Source organism: Podarcis bocagei (genome assembly GCF_964188305.1).
Source record: "Podarcis bocagei genome assembly, chromosome: 8".
NCBI classification, from domain to species: domain Eukaryota; kingdom Metazoa; phylum Chordata; class Lepidosauria; order Squamata; family Lacertidae; genus Podarcis; species Podarcis bocagei.
In genome coordinates this window covers 92,552,726-92,570,094 of record NC_138133.1, presented here as the reverse complement: position 1 = coordinate 92,570,094, position 17,369 = coordinate 92,552,726, and the positions used below count along the sequence as shown (strand labels likewise).

General features: G+C 53.4%; 1 protein-coding gene across 1 annotated transcript; it reads left to right on the top strand.

Annotated features, from left to right (window-relative positions):
• The first annotated feature begins 2,046 nt into the window (after positions 1-2,046).
• SCRT1 (scratch family transcriptional repressor 1) lies at positions 2,047-6,216 on the top strand. Its single transcript, XM_081205716.1, has 2 exons — positions 2,047-3,548; positions 5,386-6,216. Exons 1-2 carry the CDS (start codon positions 3,434-3,436, stop codon positions 6,207-6,209), a joined length of 939 nt encoding a protein of 312 aa, XP_081061842.1. The 5' UTR covers positions 2,047-3,433; the 3' UTR covers positions 6,210-6,216.
• The last annotated feature ends 11,153 nt before the right edge of the window (positions 6,217-17,369 follow it).

Sequence of the window (17,369 nt, the reverse complement as noted above, 5' to 3'; positions counted from 1 at the left end):
GCAGAAGTAAACAAATCTACACAGGGCAAGACAATAGCGAGCAGGCTTGTTCCTAGATATTTGTTAATTAGGGACATATGTCTCCTGGAGGAATCATTGTGCAAAAGGGGGGACCTTCTGCTCGCCAGCCCCCCTCATTTGCATAAACCGAAGCCCATTGGCTTGGGGGCCGTGATGTCAGAGGGTGACTTGTAAACTTTGGGTGACTGGAGATTGTTAGCTTGGTTTGCAATTCCATCAGTCTGCCGGAGTAGAGAGGGAGGGCGGAAATTCAGAACAAAACCCGGGTCGGTGCGCGCTCTCTTGATCTCGCTCTCTCGCGAAGGGCCTGAGGTTCACAGCAGTCTTGTTAATTAGGATGCAGGGAAGGAGAGCAGCAGGAATCAAAGGCAAGGCCGCAGGGGAGCCGAGCAGAAACAAACGCAGCCCAGTGGTGCGTCTGGATGCCGGCGAGCGGCGGAGAAGACGCTTCTCCGGGCTGGGAAGGAGGTTTCGAGAGGGGCTTCCAGACCTGAGGCCACAGCTCCGCTGGCTTGCCGGGAAGGGGTCGTGAAAGGGCCTTTGCAAGGGAGGCTAGCTGGCGCTGAGAGGGTTAGGCTGGGCCTTTGCATTCACTGTTGATTGCTTTGCAATCCAGATATGCCCCCCATCCCTTTTCGGGGGGCCTCGACCACGTTTGTTTTGCACAACACAAACTCTCTCCTTGCAGCTTGCACAGCACGAGACCTCTCTGGCATCAAATCCCACGCCAAAGGCCCATTCAGGGTAGAGGAGAAAGATGGACTGACTCAGGGAGCGAGTGGGGGATTAGTGAAGAAAGTTCTGAATTAAGGGTGTGGATGGCTTCACGGTGAAAGACGGTCCTGTCCGGGGAGTATCTGAAGAAGTGTGCATGCACACGAAAGCTCATACCAAGAACTAACTTAGTTGGTCTTTAAGGTGCTACTGGAAGGAATTGTTTTTATTTTGACTATGGCAGACCAACACGGCTACCTATCTGTAACTGTCCGGGGAGGTCACCGCCAGCCCCCGCGCGGGCCCAGCCGGGGAGACCATCTCCAAGGAAGCTCAGCAAGGCGCCTCGCTCCTCCCATTGATTCTCACGCAGGGAAAGGTCCCCGTGGGTCGTGCACACATCCAGCGCCTCCTTCTCCTGCCACGCTCGCGGGCCATTGTGTGACACCGAGGAGGCGTCGGGGCGCCTTCAGGGTTTGGGCTGTGGGGTGGGGAGAGCGGGGCGAGGGAGGGCTGCGAAAATAACCCCGTCCTTCAGTGGCCGAGACACTTGTTGCCTTCTTGCTATTGCAGGCTTCTCACTACCTCGTTATTCTGGGATGTAGGCAGAAGACGGGAGGGGGCGGTCTCCTTTCCCAGTTCTCCAGAATCCAGTACCCCAAGACTCTGCTCAGATAGCATGCGACTCCTGCGTGCGAACTGGAAGCCCCTTGCAGTAGAGTCCCCTTCGACTCTCTGCCAGAATATAGGCCCAAGAATCTTGACTACTGTCTACCCCCTTTTGTTGCCCCAGATCGAAGGAGCAGTATTTTATGTATTTATTGAGGGGAAGGCCTGGTGTACAACCTTGGAACTCAGTCCTGTGGCATGGGAACAAGTCGCAATGCCGTGCCCTTGAGCACGTGCAAAGTGTCTTTCCTCCGCTTCCAGCGTTTACATATCTGGGGCTGGGAGAGGATTTCCTCACTCAGTAAAAGGAAAGGCAGGGTTGCGTCTCAGCGCCTCACCTTTTAGCAAATGATGCCTCCCCACACGATTCGTGACACCCACGACACTCAGCCCCCCCCTCCTTCAGACAAGAGATCCTTTCTCTCACCAACCTCCTTCTAAAAGGGGAACAAAAGGCCCAGCCTGCGTCCCCTTTCCCTCATTAAAAAGTGAGGGTGTCGCCCACAGGGCCCCACAGGTCTTCCTGACGCTCCCTCCAATAAATCACTGGCGGGGGGAGAAAGCGACACCCCTCCTTCCCTCCTCATTAGGTCTGATAGAGCCGGGTGGGGGGTGGGCTTGTGTTTCGCGGCCAAGCCAAGTTGCTTCTCTTGCAAGTTGCCAACGGGCTGCGAATGCTGGATATATATATATATATATTCCCCACCCGGGGCTGCGCCGAGCCTCCGACGTTGCCGCGGGAGCTGAATCTGCCTCCTCCGCGCACTTTCCGCCTCTAAACTTGCAAAGGAAAAACGATCAAGGGTCGAGGGTAGGAAAGGAAGGAAAGAGCGAAGAGTGGGAGGGGGTTTACGAAAAGGCAGGGCAGGAGGCGACTCACAACAGCGTCACTAAATCATTCTGTCTCAGCCCTGTTCCCGGGAGAGATTTCTTCCCTTTTTTTTTTTTTTTTGATGGATTAAATTAAGCGCTTCCATTTCCGTCCACCACCTGATCGCTGCATTATAAATCCGAACAGCTGATCCGCGAATCTTCAGAAATTCAGGAGCTTGCAACAAGAGGCTGCGGCAAGGAAGCCTGGGAGCTGTCCAGTGCTGAACAAGGAACCCCCCCCCCCCACCGCCCAACAAGCAAGCAAGCGAGCAAGCGAGCCAGCCAGCCAGCAAGCGAGCGAGCCAAGCAAGCAATAACCGCCGCCGCCGCCGCCACCCCTCCCCGCCGCCATCGCAGCCCCGGAGCCGAACAACAATACGAATTACAGCACACACGCAACCCAGGCAGAAGCCGCAGCGCTGGAGAGGACCGAGCCGCAGGGGGCGGACGGGCAGGAGAAGCCGAGCCCAGCAAGAGCGCAGCAGCCCGGGCTGGCGGGGCGGCGGTGAGGGCGCCTGGCGGCGGCGGCGGCAACGGCGGAGAGCCCGGGCGAGCCAGCGAGGGAACGGGGAGCGAGGCGGGGAGCGCCGGCCCACCGGGAGGGAGCTGTCCAGGTGCCGAACTCGCCGGCCGCCTCTTATGAACCAGCGCGGCGTTGGTTGTAATCTCTCGAACTCATGGTGGGCTTCTGAGCCGCGCTGGAGCGCAAGCGAGAGGCCTGCCAAGGCGCAGCCTCGCCGCGCACAAAAGCAGCCGCCGCCGCCGCTGCGGGAACAAGGACTCGCGCGGCGCAACCGCCCAGGCTGGAGACCTCCGCGGCGGGCAGCGCTCCATTCAGGGGTTTGGAACGAGCAAGCAAAAAATACCACGAAGCCATAGCGCGCCGCGATTGCCATTCTTGAGTCCTTTCGGGGTTTGCTTTTTTTATTCTTATTATTATAAAAAAAAAATCTGATTTTTCTCCCCCTCCGCAAATTTTATTTTTGTACGTTTTCCGTTCTTTCTTTTTTGTTGTTGTTCTTTTTCTTCGGCTGTCTCCTTCCCCTTCCTGCCCCCCTCCACCCCTGCGCCCCTCCCGCATCTCCCCCACCTCTCATTTGAACCCATCGGCTGAAGCTGCGGGGGCTTCGTCACATTCCGGGAGAGTTCAGAAACCATGCCAAGATCTTTCCTGGTTAAAAAGGTCAAACTTGACGATTTCTCCTCGGCGGATCTCGAGAACTCCTACGGCAGGTCGCGGACAGACTTCAGCTCCCGGATCCATGACAAGGGTAAGGACGGGGGCGGGTGGGCAGAGGACCCTCACCCAGCAGCGGAGGGGAGGGGAGGGGGGAAGAGAAAGAGGAACGGGGCCCCCACCGAGACAGGGATTAGGGGGACTCGAGGCTGTGGCGGTGCGGAAGGGGGGGCGGTCAGCGGTGCTCCAACCGTGCCAATGCGCAGCAGAAACTCTGGGCAGCAACAGCAGAGCCACCGGGGGGGGGGTTGTCCCCCCGGTGAGCGCTCTCACGGCACCGGGGGAGGCAGAGCGCCAGGGCTCAAGCGAGTCCCGGTATGCGGCGCCTTTCCTGGAATGCTTTTGCAGCCCCGGCGGCCGCGGCATCAGCGAAGGGCCATATTGAGCGGGTCTCGCGCCTGGCTCGGCGCTGTGTTGACTGACTCGGCACATTTCGATGCAATCCAAACCCTGCTAAAATTAGACCTTGCAGGGACGGAGGCGGGTGGGCGAGCCTTTTCCATGATGGGGCAAGGGCGCGCGGGCGCGGGGGGGGGGCGGGTGGAGAGAGAGGGGAGGGGGGAAGAGGAGGAGGAAGAGGAGCCCCATTGGATTGCAGTTCCTTGTGAGAGAGGCCCTTTTGTCTCGCGCTCAAGTTCAAGGGCAACCGAACCCCCTCTTCCCCCCCAAGCATCCCAAGAGTCTTTCCCCGGGGGAGGGCCCTTCAGCGGGACTCCGCATAATCTTCCCTGTCTATCCGTGGCTCCAAACGAGGGGATGTTTCTCCCCCTCCGGCTGGGGCTTCCTGGTGACCCCCGCTCCCCCCCTCCCCGCTTTTGTTCCGGGCAATCCGTCTGCAGCGTGTTGCATAATCGCCGGAATTCTGCTGAAGTGGTTCGAGAGGGAGGAAAGGGGGGGAGGGGGGAATTAGCCTCCCCCTCCGCAACCCCCCCTCCCCGCGCGCCTTTCTCCTTTGGTCTCCTGCAGAGCGCTGACCTTGAGAGAGAGGAGAGGATCGCGGGTGGGGTGGGGGAAGGGGAATGGAGATAAAGAGGATGCCCCTCTCCTCCCCGCACATCTCTCTCCCCCCCTCCTCAATTCCTGCCAGGCAGTTATCTGGCCGAGGCAGCCGCAGGTGAAGGGCCGGGAAATGGCCCGGAATGATGGAGAGGAAGATGAGGGGAAGGAGGTTCATCAAGCGCCGCGGAGATTAGCATGACAGAGGAGCCGCTTGGCGGGGGGGGGGAGCGGGGGGGAGAGGGAGGGAGGGGGCTCCTCCGGGCTCCAGCTTGTTGCATCTATTAACTAGAGAGCTCTCGAGCCGAGCTCCCGAGCCCATCAATTATGGACTCATCAGAGTCGCCGGGCCGGGCTCGCTCTGCTCTGGCCTGGGAGACTCGCTGCTGAACCCACGCCGCTCTCTCTCTTCCGCCCTCCCTCCCTGGCCTTCCTCCTGCCCCCCTCTTCCTCTTCCTCCCGTCTTCTGTACCCATCTTGTCCCTTCTTTGCGTGTCACTCTCTTCCCCCCCTCCCGCCCCCAAACCCATCTCTCTTTCTCCATGTGTGTCCTTTCCAATTCTCCCCATGGCCACCCCCCACTCCTTTCCCCCTCGCAACTCATCCCTTACACTCCCCCCTTCAAAACCTCACGTGGCCCCCTCCCTCGCCCCCAATTCATTCCTCCCCCCCTAATTTCTCTTTTGCTCTCCACCTCTCCCTCCGTCCCCCTCGGAAAACCTTCTCTCTCCCGTTCCCCTCGACTCGCGCCTTTCCCCCTGGAAACCCCCCACACGGCCCCCTCCCCCCCCAACTCATTCCCCCCTTTCCTCTCCTGCTCCGTCCCCTTCTCCCCCACCCCCTGTGCCCCCTTCCCCTTCCCCACCCCTCCTCAGGAGGCTACATCAGCGAGTACATCTCCCCGTCGTCGGTGTACGAGGGCGAGAGCGACGGCGGGCTCAAGGTCCCTTCGCCGACGGGCGTCATCTACCCCGGCAGCCACGGCGACTACGGCGCGCCCGACTCGGACCCGCCGGACAGCCCCCACTCGGAGTTGGCCGGCGGCTACATCAACGGCGACGCGGCGGTGAGCGAGGGCTACGCCGTCGATGCCTTCTTCATCACCGACGGCCGCTCGCGCCGCAAGGCGGCGGTGGTGGGCGGCGGCGGGGCGGCGGGCTCCCGGCTGGGCCAGGCTCCGCAGCAGTCCGGCCCGCAGGGCGGCCCTCCTCTTGCTCCGCAGCAGCAGCAGCAGCAGCAGCGGCACACGTGCAGCGAGTGCGGCAAGACGTACGCCACGTCGTCCAACCTGAGCCGCCACAAGCAGACGCACCGCAGCCTGGACAGCAAGATGGCCAAGAAGTGTCCCACGTGCGGGAAGGTGTACGTGTCCATGCCGGCCATGGCCATGCACCTCCTGACGCACGACCTCAAACACAAGTGCGACGTGTGCGGCAAGGCCTTCAGCCGGCCCTGGCTGCTGCAGGGCCACATGCGCTCGCACACGGGCGAGAAGCCCTTCGGCTGCGCCCACTGCGGCAAGGCCTTCGCCGACCGCTCCAACCTGCGCGCCCACATGCAGACTCACTCCGCCTTCAAGCACTTCAAGTGCAAACGCTGCAACAAGACCTTCGCCCTCAAGTCCTACCTGAACAAGCACTACGAGTCCGCCTGCTTCAAGGGCGCCGTCCCGCCCCCGCTCAGCCCCCTGGACGCCTGAACCCGCGCGCGGCGCCCTCTCCGGCCCCTGCGCCCCCGGGAGGGGAGAGGCCACGCTGAGGGCTCCCTCCTCCCGCGCCCTTGCCCTCCCTCCCTGTCTCTTCCTCCTCCTCCGGGCTTTCCGAAAGGGTCGACTTCGCCTTGCGAAACCGCGAAGCCAGATTCGCGAAACCCCCGCAGCCAAGGGCCGCGCAAGGGTCCGCCTGGAAAGGTAAAACAAACAAACAACAACAAGCCAAGCGCACCCCCCGCCATCTCCACACTCCTGCTCTTCCCGCAAAGTATAATAAGCCTAATAAGCATAATAACAATAATGATGATTATGAATTATTCATTAATGAATTACGTCAGGCGAACGATTCTCTTTTTACGATTTCATTTGCGAGACGGTTTTTCTCTCTTCCTTTTTTTTTTTCTCTTTTCTTTTCCAAAAAGTGTCAATTTCTATTTTCCTAAGTGTTTGCTTTGCTATATATTTATTTGACGGGTCTTTTTAAAAATTATTTATTTGAAAGAAAGGAAAATGCAGAAGTATATATTTAACTTGGAAACTTTCTTATTTATTTATTTATTTATTTATGCGTTTGTTTATTTATGCATTTATTTATTCGAGGGGGGAGCGCCTCCTCCCTTAAGACTTTTACGTTTGCACTTTTTCGAATTTTCGGTTGTTGAGACGAGCCAACTCTTTTGCACCACTGTTGACTTCCAATCTGTTCGTTTGTTGCCAAGACTACTTTACTATGCCAAAGTCTACGTCACTTTTTGAAGGGGGAGGGAACGAGGAAACAAACACGAGGAAAAAGGACTGGCCTTTTTTTCCTTTCCTTCTTGCTTTCTTTCTTTTTGTTGAGGGTGGGGGGGGCGGGGGGGCGGGATGTTGTTGCCATCCTTTCTAACACAGGATTTTTTGCATGCAAGAACAAAAAAAATGTATTTAAAAATCTATGCCAATTTGATGATGCTTTTTTAAATTATTATTATTATTATTATGGATTTTCATTTGTAAAACAATTTTACGTCACTTTTTTCTTTGCCAAACTTTTAGATAATAATAATAATAGTCTATTTGAGGGCAATATTCTCCTACTGAACTAATAGAAGCAATAATTAACGTAATGCATGTTATTTTTAAGACAATAGTATTACTGAGGAATCAGGTACATTTTAATCCAATATTCTTAATAGCAACGGATATCAGGGACTTTGCCAATGTAGTAAGATAGAGTTAATACGGCGAATCTTCCTTCTCTTCTCTTCTAATGAATGCACACTGCCTGCCTTCTTCGACTTACTTCCGAGTAGCTTAGTCACCTCTCTAGGCTTGTAGCGCTTGCCTTGCCAGGAGACCTACGAGCAATTAACCCCCCTCCCTCCCTTTTTTCTAGCCAACCTCCGGAGGACCGTCCACGGTGGCTTTTCAGAGTCCCTTTCTGCACACACACACCCCGACCCGTTTCCAGGCGCTGAGTTTCTGGAAGGGCTGCTGGGAGGGGTCAAAGGTGCAGTTACACCTGCCCGGGGGAGGGTGGCTTCACGCCCACCTTGAGAACCCCGGACCCTCCATCCAGGGCCAGCCCCAATGAATTTACCTGCCTTCAACAGGTGTGTCCGTGGACGGGGAGGTATCTGGCGCTCACACCTCTGGGATGCCGCGCCTCAGAGCCCCGCCCCCCTTCCTGCACATTGAGGCCCGGGCTCCATCCCACCCCCTCCTAGACTTCAGATATAGCCTTCTCACGTCATTCATGCGGGAAGGATCCTGTCCCATCCACGCCATCGCCTCCTCGCTCCTGCATTGCAGCTGATTGGGCTAGACGAAGAAGAGGAGTTTGGATTTGATAGCCAGCTTTATCACACCCCTAAGGAGTCTCAAAGCGGCTCACAATCTCCTTTCCCTTCCTCTCCCACAAGGTGAGTGGGGCTGAGAGGCTTCAGAGAAGTGTGACTGGCCCAAGGTCACCCAGCAGCTGCAGGTGGAGGAGCGGAGACGCGAACCCGGTTCCCCAGATTAGGAGTCCACCGCTCTAACCACTACACCACTACACCCTTGGGGTCCCATCATCCCTCTCAACTGTTCTCCGATTCTTAGGCAAGCCAACCAAGCCACGTAGACGGTCCTCCTCCTATAAGGCACCTTCCTCCCCCCTTTTAGGTCTTTCCATTTTATGAATAACTTAAGAGAAATAAACAGCACAAAAGAATTAAAAAAAAAAACAACCTTAATAGAATTCAGGTAGAAGGAAACTTGTATTAGCTAGGACCTCCTGTTTTTGTACTTAAGATAATTAATAATGCTACTAGAACGATGACTTCTGACGCTAAGACTGCTAACTATTGCTCCCTCCGCTAATACCGATTTCAAAAGGGGATCGACTCTGACGACTGTATATTGCAAGGAGCTTTGTAAATACCGTTTGGAAATTTACATGAATTTTTACAAGCTGTAAAGAATTCTAAGCCTGTTTGTGGAGAGAGAGAGAGAAAAAAGAGAGAAACTTTTCCCTAGGAGAAAAGACATAATAATACTAAATGCAGACAAATAATAATGACGAGAATAATAATGATTTTGAGCCAGTATTTGAATGATGTACCAGTAAAGCACAATTAGCACAACGGTGTCCTGGAGCACTTCACGATAATAATATTATTATTAATAATAATAAAAGAGAGAAGAAAATCTTGCAATAGATCCTTTGTATGTCCTCGATTTCTTTCCGCCTTTCTCCAAACTGTGGTCCAGGCGCGCGCGTGAAGGAGGCCGGTCCTTTGGAAGTAGCGCGCGCCCCGCGAGGCTGATTCACACGAACCCGGGTCCTCAGGCCCTTTGATCTCCCCGCCTCCACCCTGTCGAAGACGAGAGCTGTTGTCTGTCGGGGCTGGAAAGGAAAACGCAGGCGGGAGCCTCTGCCCGCGGGCGCTTGCTTAGGGAAGAAGCGGGTGCTCTCTGCACATGCTCGCTAGCCACGCCGATGGAAGAGCGCCCTGCTTTGTTTTCAAAAAGTCCCAGGTTCCGTCACCAGCAATATATCCAGGCAGGGCTTGGGAAGACTGGACAGTGCAAATAATAAGACATGAAGAGCCCTTCGAGAGTGCACCGGACTATTCTCCTCCCTCGGAGGCTTTTAAGCCAAGGCTGGGTGGCCATCCGTCTTGAATGCTTTGGTTGGGATTCCTGCCTTGCAGCGGGTTGGACTAGATGACCCTCAGGGTCCCTTCCAACTCTTTAATAATAATAATAATAATAAATTTTATTTATACCCCGCCCTCCCCAGCCAAGACCGGGCTCAGGGCGGCTGATAACTGATATAAAAACAAATTGATTGAAATACAACTTTAAAAACAACATTAAAACGCAGCCTCATTTCAATGGAAACTCAGATCAAAAACTTTTGGGGGGATGAAAAGGTCAAGCCTTCACCAAGGCTAACTCTTCAATCCTATGGTTCTATACTACTGAGATAGATGAGCCAACGGTCTGGCTCAGTATACTAACTGCAGCTTCCTTCCGATGTTCTTTTGCGTGCAAGTTTCGGAGGGGGGAGAGAGAGAGAGAGAGAGAGAGAGAGAGAGAGAGAGAGAGAGAGAGAGAGGAGAGAGAGAGAGAGAGAGAGAGAGAGAGAGAGAGAGAGAGAGAGAGAGAGAGAGAGAGAGAGAGAGAGAGAGAGAGAGAGAGAGAGAGAGACCCCACTCCGAATCCCCCAGCCACGGTCAAGTCCGACCGACTCGTGCAGTAGGAAGTCTTCCTGAGCAGCTGAGAAGGAGGACGGGCTGTGCGTTCTCGCCTGTTGCTCCTTTGTCGCCCCCCGCCAATAAAGGGGGTCTTCGCCCCCTCCCTGCTAATTGCAGCAGCTCCCGGCAGCCGAGCTCAGCCCCGGCTTCCCGGGCGTCCGAAGGGGGCATCTGAGCCGCTTCCCCGGTTTGCATGCGGATCACGTCGTGGCTCCCTCCCCCTCCTCTGATTAAAGGCATCGGGGAGGAGGGACAAAGGGAGGGAACCGCCGCCTTTCATCCTAGTTAACCCGGAGCACAGAAGCAATTTCCCCCAAGACGGACGGGCAGGGGGAGGGGAGAGGCAGGCCGGGCCCGACGCAGCAGCAGCGCTCCCCCCACCCCCCAACTCCAGCCCCCTGGAGGAGACACGCCAGCCGGCAGCTGGGCGGGGGAGGGGGAGCGCTCAGGCTGGCCCGCAAACCCTTGGCTGCCGGGGGAGGGGGCGGCGAGGGGTCGCCTCTGCTCCTGACATCCCTCTCTCCAAGTATCCGGAGAAACTGTTGGGAAAGGATTCTTCCACCAAGCAGTGGTCGAGGTTCATTTCCCATCTGCAAGTGACTTCTGCTTGTTCTCCTTTCCCTTTTTGGACCGCTTGGCTTCCCCTCCACGTGTGCACAGAGTCAAGGAGCCTCCATGTGATCTGGTCTCCACGTGTTCTGAAATCCCTGTCCGAGGCTCCTCCAGCCATGAGTCATTCACAGTTAAGGAAAACTAGGACCCTTCCTCTCTGAACATACAGAGCAGATGTCTGGAGGGAGAGAGCCCTGAGTGAGGGATCCAGCCCACAAACTTCTGCGTGATCTGGAACCCTCTTTGTTGTTGTTTAGTCATTTAGTCGTGTCCGACTCTTCGTGACCCCCTGGACCAGAGCACGCCAGGCCCTCCTGTCTTCCACTGCCTCCCGCAGTTTGGTCAAACTCATGCTGGTAGCTTCGAGAACACTGTCCCACCATCTCGTCCTCTGTCGTCCCCTTCTCCTTGTGCCCTCCATCTTTCCCAACATCAGGGTCTTTTCCAGGGAGTCTTCTCTTCTCAGGAGGTGGCCCAGGCCAAAGGTCCACTTTGTCCAGCATTCTGTTCTGACATGGCCAACCAGAGGTTTCTCCTGGGAAGCTCACAAGAAGGACAGGAGCACAAGAGATCTCACTGAAGGTGTGATAGTTTCTGGGCCCAAGCCAAAGTGCCGCTTTCGACCTGTAAATCCTTAAATGGCTCAGGACTGCAATACCTGAAGGACTGCCTCTCCCACTATGATCCAGCCCAGAGGCCCTTCTTCATGTGCCTTCTCCACGGGAGGTCCGGTGGGTGGTAACACAAGGTCGGGACTTTTCTGTGGTGGCCCCCTGTTTGTGGAACCATCTCCCCAGGGAGGCTTGCCTGGCACCTTCATTACATATCTTTAGGCACCAGGAGAAAATGTTTCTTTATAACCAGGCCCTAGTCTGATTAACATTCTACGGCCTTTTAAATGTGTTAGTGGGAGGGAGGAGTTATTTGTTTGTTTTTGTTTTATTACATATTTTGAGTTCTCATTCTGTATTTTTATGTTGCATACCACTCTGTGATCTTCGGATGAAGGGTGGTATACAAATATAATAATCAATAACGAAAATAACAAATGCTTCAGGGTCCTTAACAGAAGAAGGGATTCTGAAAACTCCAAAAGGACCTTTCCAAACAGAATGAATGGAAAGTAAAAGGGCAAATACAATTCAGTGTGAACAAGTTTAAAGTGATGCATGTCACTTTAAACATCTGAATTTCACAAACCGTATACACTCATGGGGTATGACCTGGCAGTGACAGACCAGGAAAGAGACCTTGGGGTCATAGTGGACAGCTCTGTGAAGATGGTGACCCAGTGTGCGTCAGCTGTGGAAAAGGCAAATTCCATGCTAGGGATCACTAGGAACGGAACTGCCAATATCACAATAATGCTTGTTGGTTTTGTCCATGGAGTTTTCTTGGCAGGGATACTGGAGTGGCTTGCCGGTTCTGCTCCAGGTGGATCACGTTTGGTCAAAACTCTCCACTATGACCTGTCAATCTTGGGTGGCCCTGCAAAGCATAGCTCATAGCTTCTCTGAGTTATTCAAGCCCCTTTGCCACGGCAAGACAGTGATCCATGAATCCATTCCATATTTGGAATACTGTACAGCTCCAGTCACCTTCCTCTGGAAAGGCTATTGTAAAATTAGAAAAAGGCAAACAAAATTATCAAGATGGAGCAACTCCTTTATGAGGGAAGGACTTTGGGACTTTTGGCAAGAAAAAGGTGACGTGGTTGAAGGTTTTCAAATAATAGATGGCGTGGGAAAAGTGGGCAGAGAAATGTTTTCCTCCCTCTCTCTTAACACAAGATCTCATGGACATCCAATGAAAGTAAGCGCTGGAAGATTCAAGACAAATAATAGGACTTCTTTACGCAGCGCATTGTTAAACTTGTTCCTGCAGGAGGCAAGGATGGCCACTAACCTAAAGGTAAAGGTAAAGGGACTCCTGACCATTAGGTCCAGTCGTGACCGACTCTGGGGTTGCAGCGCTCATCTCACTTTACTGGCCGAGGGAGCTGGTGTACAGCTTCTGGGTCATGTGGCCAGCATGACTAAGCCGCTTCTGGTGAACCAGAGCAGCGCACGGAAACGCCATTTACCTTCCCGCCGGAGTGGTACCTATTTATCTACTTGCACTTTGCTTTCAAACTGCTAGGTTGACAGGAGCAGGGACCGAGCAATGGGAGCTCACCCCGTCGCAGGGATTCGAACCACCGACTTTCTGATCAGCAAGTCCTAGGCTCTGTGGTTTAACCCACAGCGCCCACCTAGATAGCTTTAAAAGAGGATTGGACAAACTCCGGGGAAGGCTATTGCAAGTTCCCTGAAAAGCTGGCTCTGCTCTGCTTTCACAGCTGGTTTCCCAATAGAGGCACATCTGGTTGGTCACTGTGAGAACTGGACTAGACGGGCCATTGGCCTGATCCAGTAGCTTCTTCTTAACATCTGGAAGGCATGAGGCTGGGGGAAGCTGCCCTAGACATCTGTTTGACATTAAGGTGCAGCAAGGCCCTTCGTCACCGTGGAGGAAAACATCTCATGAAACTCGAGGCTTCCTAAGCACAACTGCCTAAATACACCAGGTGCATCCAGGTGCCTTCCTTTTGAAAAGGGGTCTGAAGCAGAGCGGCCAGCTATGTACCCACACGGGGATTGTGGTCCCTTCACCCCCTGCCTGGTGTTGCTATAAAAGAGCCCTGCAAGAGGTTCTGGCTTGAAAGGGACCCACCTGAAAACCAGAGAGTCTGCCCTTTCACCTGCATTCCACTACATTACAGGACTTCTCCAGGGATCCTGTTCCCCTCCTCTGGGCAAGCAAGCTGGAAGGTCCCACAGGAACACAGAAAGAAGCTGCCCTCTGCTTGGTCAGACCACAGGTCCATCTCGCTCATGATTGTCCACACTGAAACTGACAGCAGCTCCCCAGGAATCTCTTCCAGCCCTCCGAGGAAATGCCACGGGAGATGGAACACGGGACCGTCTGTAGGCAAAGCAGGAGCTCTGCCACTGAGGTTTAGCCCTTTCTGGTCACCTCTGCATTACAACTAGCAGAGTTTGTGTGGGAATGTTGTGGATGGTAGGAGAGGATATATTGATTAAATATTATCCTTCCTCACTCACGCTAGTGAGTAAGTAGCAGAGTACATTCCACAGTATTTGAAAGGAAGCTAGTTGGTTTACTTAAGCAACCCAATATGGCCTGTCCAGATTGGGTTTGATCCTGGCACATCCCCTTTGTTCCCTCTTAATAAGAATAAAGACACAGCAGTCTTCTCTTTGAAATAATGATAAGAAGTTTACTTCCATTCAGTTCACAGTAGGTTCCCTGAAGGCAGGCTTTTAGCTTGTAGTTACAGAAATGAGAGTGGGTTCACCCCATGTAGGGATATGAGCCCATGTGCTGCTGGCTGAGAACCAGCAGACAGCAAGAGACATCAAGAGATCATGGCATCAAAGAGGGAGATGGCTGCGTGACTGGCCCTTTTATGGGGTCTCCCGGGGTCACGCCAATCTACCTGGTCACACGCAGGGGAAGGATGCTCCAGACAAGAAAGAAGATTCCACCTAAACATTATAAGGATGCTACAAGAAAGAAGATTCCACCTAAACATTAGGAAGAACTTCCTGACAGTAAGAGCTGTTCGACAGTGGAATTTGCTGCCAAGGAGTGTGGTGGAGTCTCCTCCTTTGGAGGTCTTTAAGCAAAGGCTTGACAACCATATGTCAGGAGTGCTCTGATGGTGTTTCCTGCTTGGCAAGGGGTTGGACTCGATGGCCCTTGTGGTCTCTTCCAACTCTATGATTCTATGATTCTATGATTCAGACCAGGTGTGACAGGAAGTCCTCCTGGCTGGAGTAACAATGTGGGCAAACAGGAAGTGTTATACTTGACTGCTTATGTAACATCCCAGCACTACAACTAGCAGAGTTTGCCCCAAACACCCCCTTCCACTAATGATCGGAAGGTCCTAAGCCCCTGGGATGGCCGGAAAGAGGGTGAAGAACATCAGAAGATCTTGGCTGTTATACCTGGCCAAAGCTCCATCTAGTCCAGCATCCTCATCTCACACCTGGTTGTCCACAGGTGGCTTGACTAGGTGGGCCTGATGCAACAGCCAGGTTCTTCTGATGCTATGAACCCTCTTGAAATTAACACACACACCCCCCGCTGGGTGTATTATTTCAGTGGGGCTTGCAGAGAACTTCTGACTCAGGGGACTGTGCCCCATGCATGGGTGAGGTTTGCCTGCCTGCCTCCTGCTCTGCCATCCTCCGGCCCAGGGCACATTCTAGCAGGGATGGGGTTTGCCCAGGAGAACATCCTGCTGGACTGTATCTCATCGATCAAATCTATCTCCCACCAATTCAGCCTCCCCAATCCATGCGCAGCGGAGGAGGCGGTTGTGGCTGCAGAGGGAGGGACTGTCTTCTGATTTGACTCTTGTGGCAAAATGTCCTGGGCCAGCTCTGCACACATCCAAAGTCTAAACTCTGCATAAACTTGGGAGAGGAATTGATTTGTAATGCTCCTGGCTCATATGAAGCCTGGAGAAGATGTGGCGATGCGGAGCCTCCATCGAGGGCACTGCTGGGCACTGGACAGACTTGGAGATGAGGCCCACAGCAGAGATTTGCTGTTGGGCAAAGGCTGGAGGTGGCTGGGCTGCTTGCGGGATGGCTGCGTGTGGTGCAAAGTGCAGTGCTGAAATGTGTGCTTGCACTAAAAGCAGTTAAGGCAAAAGATCTGGGCCTTGGAACTTGCCCCGTGCTTTGGGGTTTGCCCTTCCCTCGCAATGTCCTTGCACTCCAAGAAGGATGACGGCCCCAAAGTTAATATACCCAAGGAGGCAATCTTGACTTCCTGTGCTTGGGCTACGTTAGTTCCTTCCTCACCAGAGGAAATGCCAGTCAAAGTGTATGTCCCTGAAGGCCACACCTGTGGGATGTGAGCCATGAGAGGCAGTCAAGTACAACATTCCTTGTAATGCTAGAGAAGACATGCGAGGGGGTGTTTGGTCCAGCCAGTCAAAATTTCCTGTTCCTCCTGGCTGGAGCATCCTTCCTTTTGCATGTGACTAGAGGTGGGCATGGCCTTACCTGTCCAGGTAACAAAAGGACGAGTCACGCAGCACCCTTCCCTCTTTTTGACTTCCTTCTTCGTTTGACCAGCTTTTAGCTAGGACTGCTCTGCTAGCTCTCAGCTAGCAGAAGCACTGGGATTATTCCCCCATATGGTGTATATCCACATGTACATATTTGTAACTAAGTCTGCCTTCAAGAATCCAGCTGTGAACTGATGAGAGTAGACTTCTTTTATTGACTTTGAATAAGATTGTGGAGTCTTTATTCTTTTAAGAGGGATTCAAGGGAACTTACCAAGAATGTACAATTCAATCTGAGACAGACTGAATTGTATAATAGTGAGAGGCTCACACGAGCCTGCAACCAGCTATCTGCTGTGCATGTAAAAAGGGGGAATGTAACTCTGCTAAGTTAAGAAATTTGCTAGCGCAAGTTAGGAAGGATATTAATAAACAATATATCCTCTTCTGCCTCCCTGAACATTCCCACAAAACCAAATTTCTCGGGGAGGGGCTGTAGCTCCATGAGAGGACATTTTCTTGGTAAGCAGAAGGTCCCACATGCAACTCCCCAGGGCATCTCCAAGAAGGGCTGGGAGAGACCCCAGCGCTGGGACTCTGTGGAGAGTTGCTGCCCATCAGTGTACCAGTGTTTCTCAAACTTGGGTCCTCCAGCTCTTGTTGGCCTACAACTCCCATCATCCCTGAGCACTGGTCCTGCTAGCTAGGGATGATGGGAGTTGTAGGCCTACAACAGCTGGGGACCCAACTAGAGGGACCAGTAGTATCCTGGCTCACTACAATGCAGCTGCCTATGCCAGATGGTCCTGCCTGGTTTCACTCTGTTGGAGCTGCTGCAATGTGTATTGGGGCAAAAGTGAGAGAGGTGTGTGTGTGTGTGTTTGTGGTACAACCTGAGTGACAGTGGAAATTTTCAGGAGGGCAGGAAGGAGAACCAAAGGACACTCTCTGCGTTGGAGAAGGGAGCTGTTAGGTTTGTGGTGAGGACTGGGGTGGCAGGAGAGGGAGTGGTATATTTTCACTTGGGGACCCAGGAAGGGGGCTCTATCCTAGAGGATGCGAAGAAAACTGAAACTTGTGAAATGCCCACCTAATTTAGTGTGCACACACATTACTCCTTTAAAGCACATTTGCCTCCTCAAAGAATTCTGGGCAGTAAAGTTCATTCAGGGTTGGTGGGAATCATAACTGTGAGGGGTAAACTACAGTATCCAGAATTATTTGAGGGAAACAATGGACTTCGAATGTGCTTTAAATATCAGTTTTGTTTCCCTGTCCAAACAGCTGCAGCCACCGGATGTGGTTTTCTGTTTCTGTCCTCTTCCTTTTGCAGGAAGCTCTCCACAGATGAGCTATAGCTGTGTTTGAACTGTTGCATGGAAATGGACCTGCATACGAGGTTTCTCTCTAATTCTTCTAGGTATGGAACTGGCGTCCTCAGCATTCCCTGGGGAGGAGAGGCCTGGCTGATTAAGAAGCCCTGAGAGGAGCTTGTTTCCCCCAAACCAGGGCTGTCTAGAAGTTTTGGACTACAACTCCCATCAGCCCCAGGGGCTGACAGGAAGGGCAGTTCAAGACATCTGGAGAGCTCCAGGTGAGAGAAAGGCTGCTCTCTCAGGGAAGTGGAAGCTCAGGGTGTGGGTGTGTGGGTGTGGATTCACCTGCAAAAGTCTCAAAGGCGATGGTCAGTTAGCTGTCCTGAGCATCTTCAAATGTTTATCATACCATGAG

What these genes read in the sequence shown, in the direction of transcription:
- SCRT1 (XM_081205716.1), top strand. Translation starts at nt 3,434, where the DNA reads ATGCCAAGATCTTTCCTGGTTAAAAAGGTCAAACTTGACGATTTCTCC. An exon ending in CTCCCGGATCCATGACAAGG is followed by an intron (nt 3,549 to 5,385) that starts GTAAGGACGGGG and finishes ACCCCTCCTCAG; the next exon opens with GAGGCTACATCAGCGAGTAC.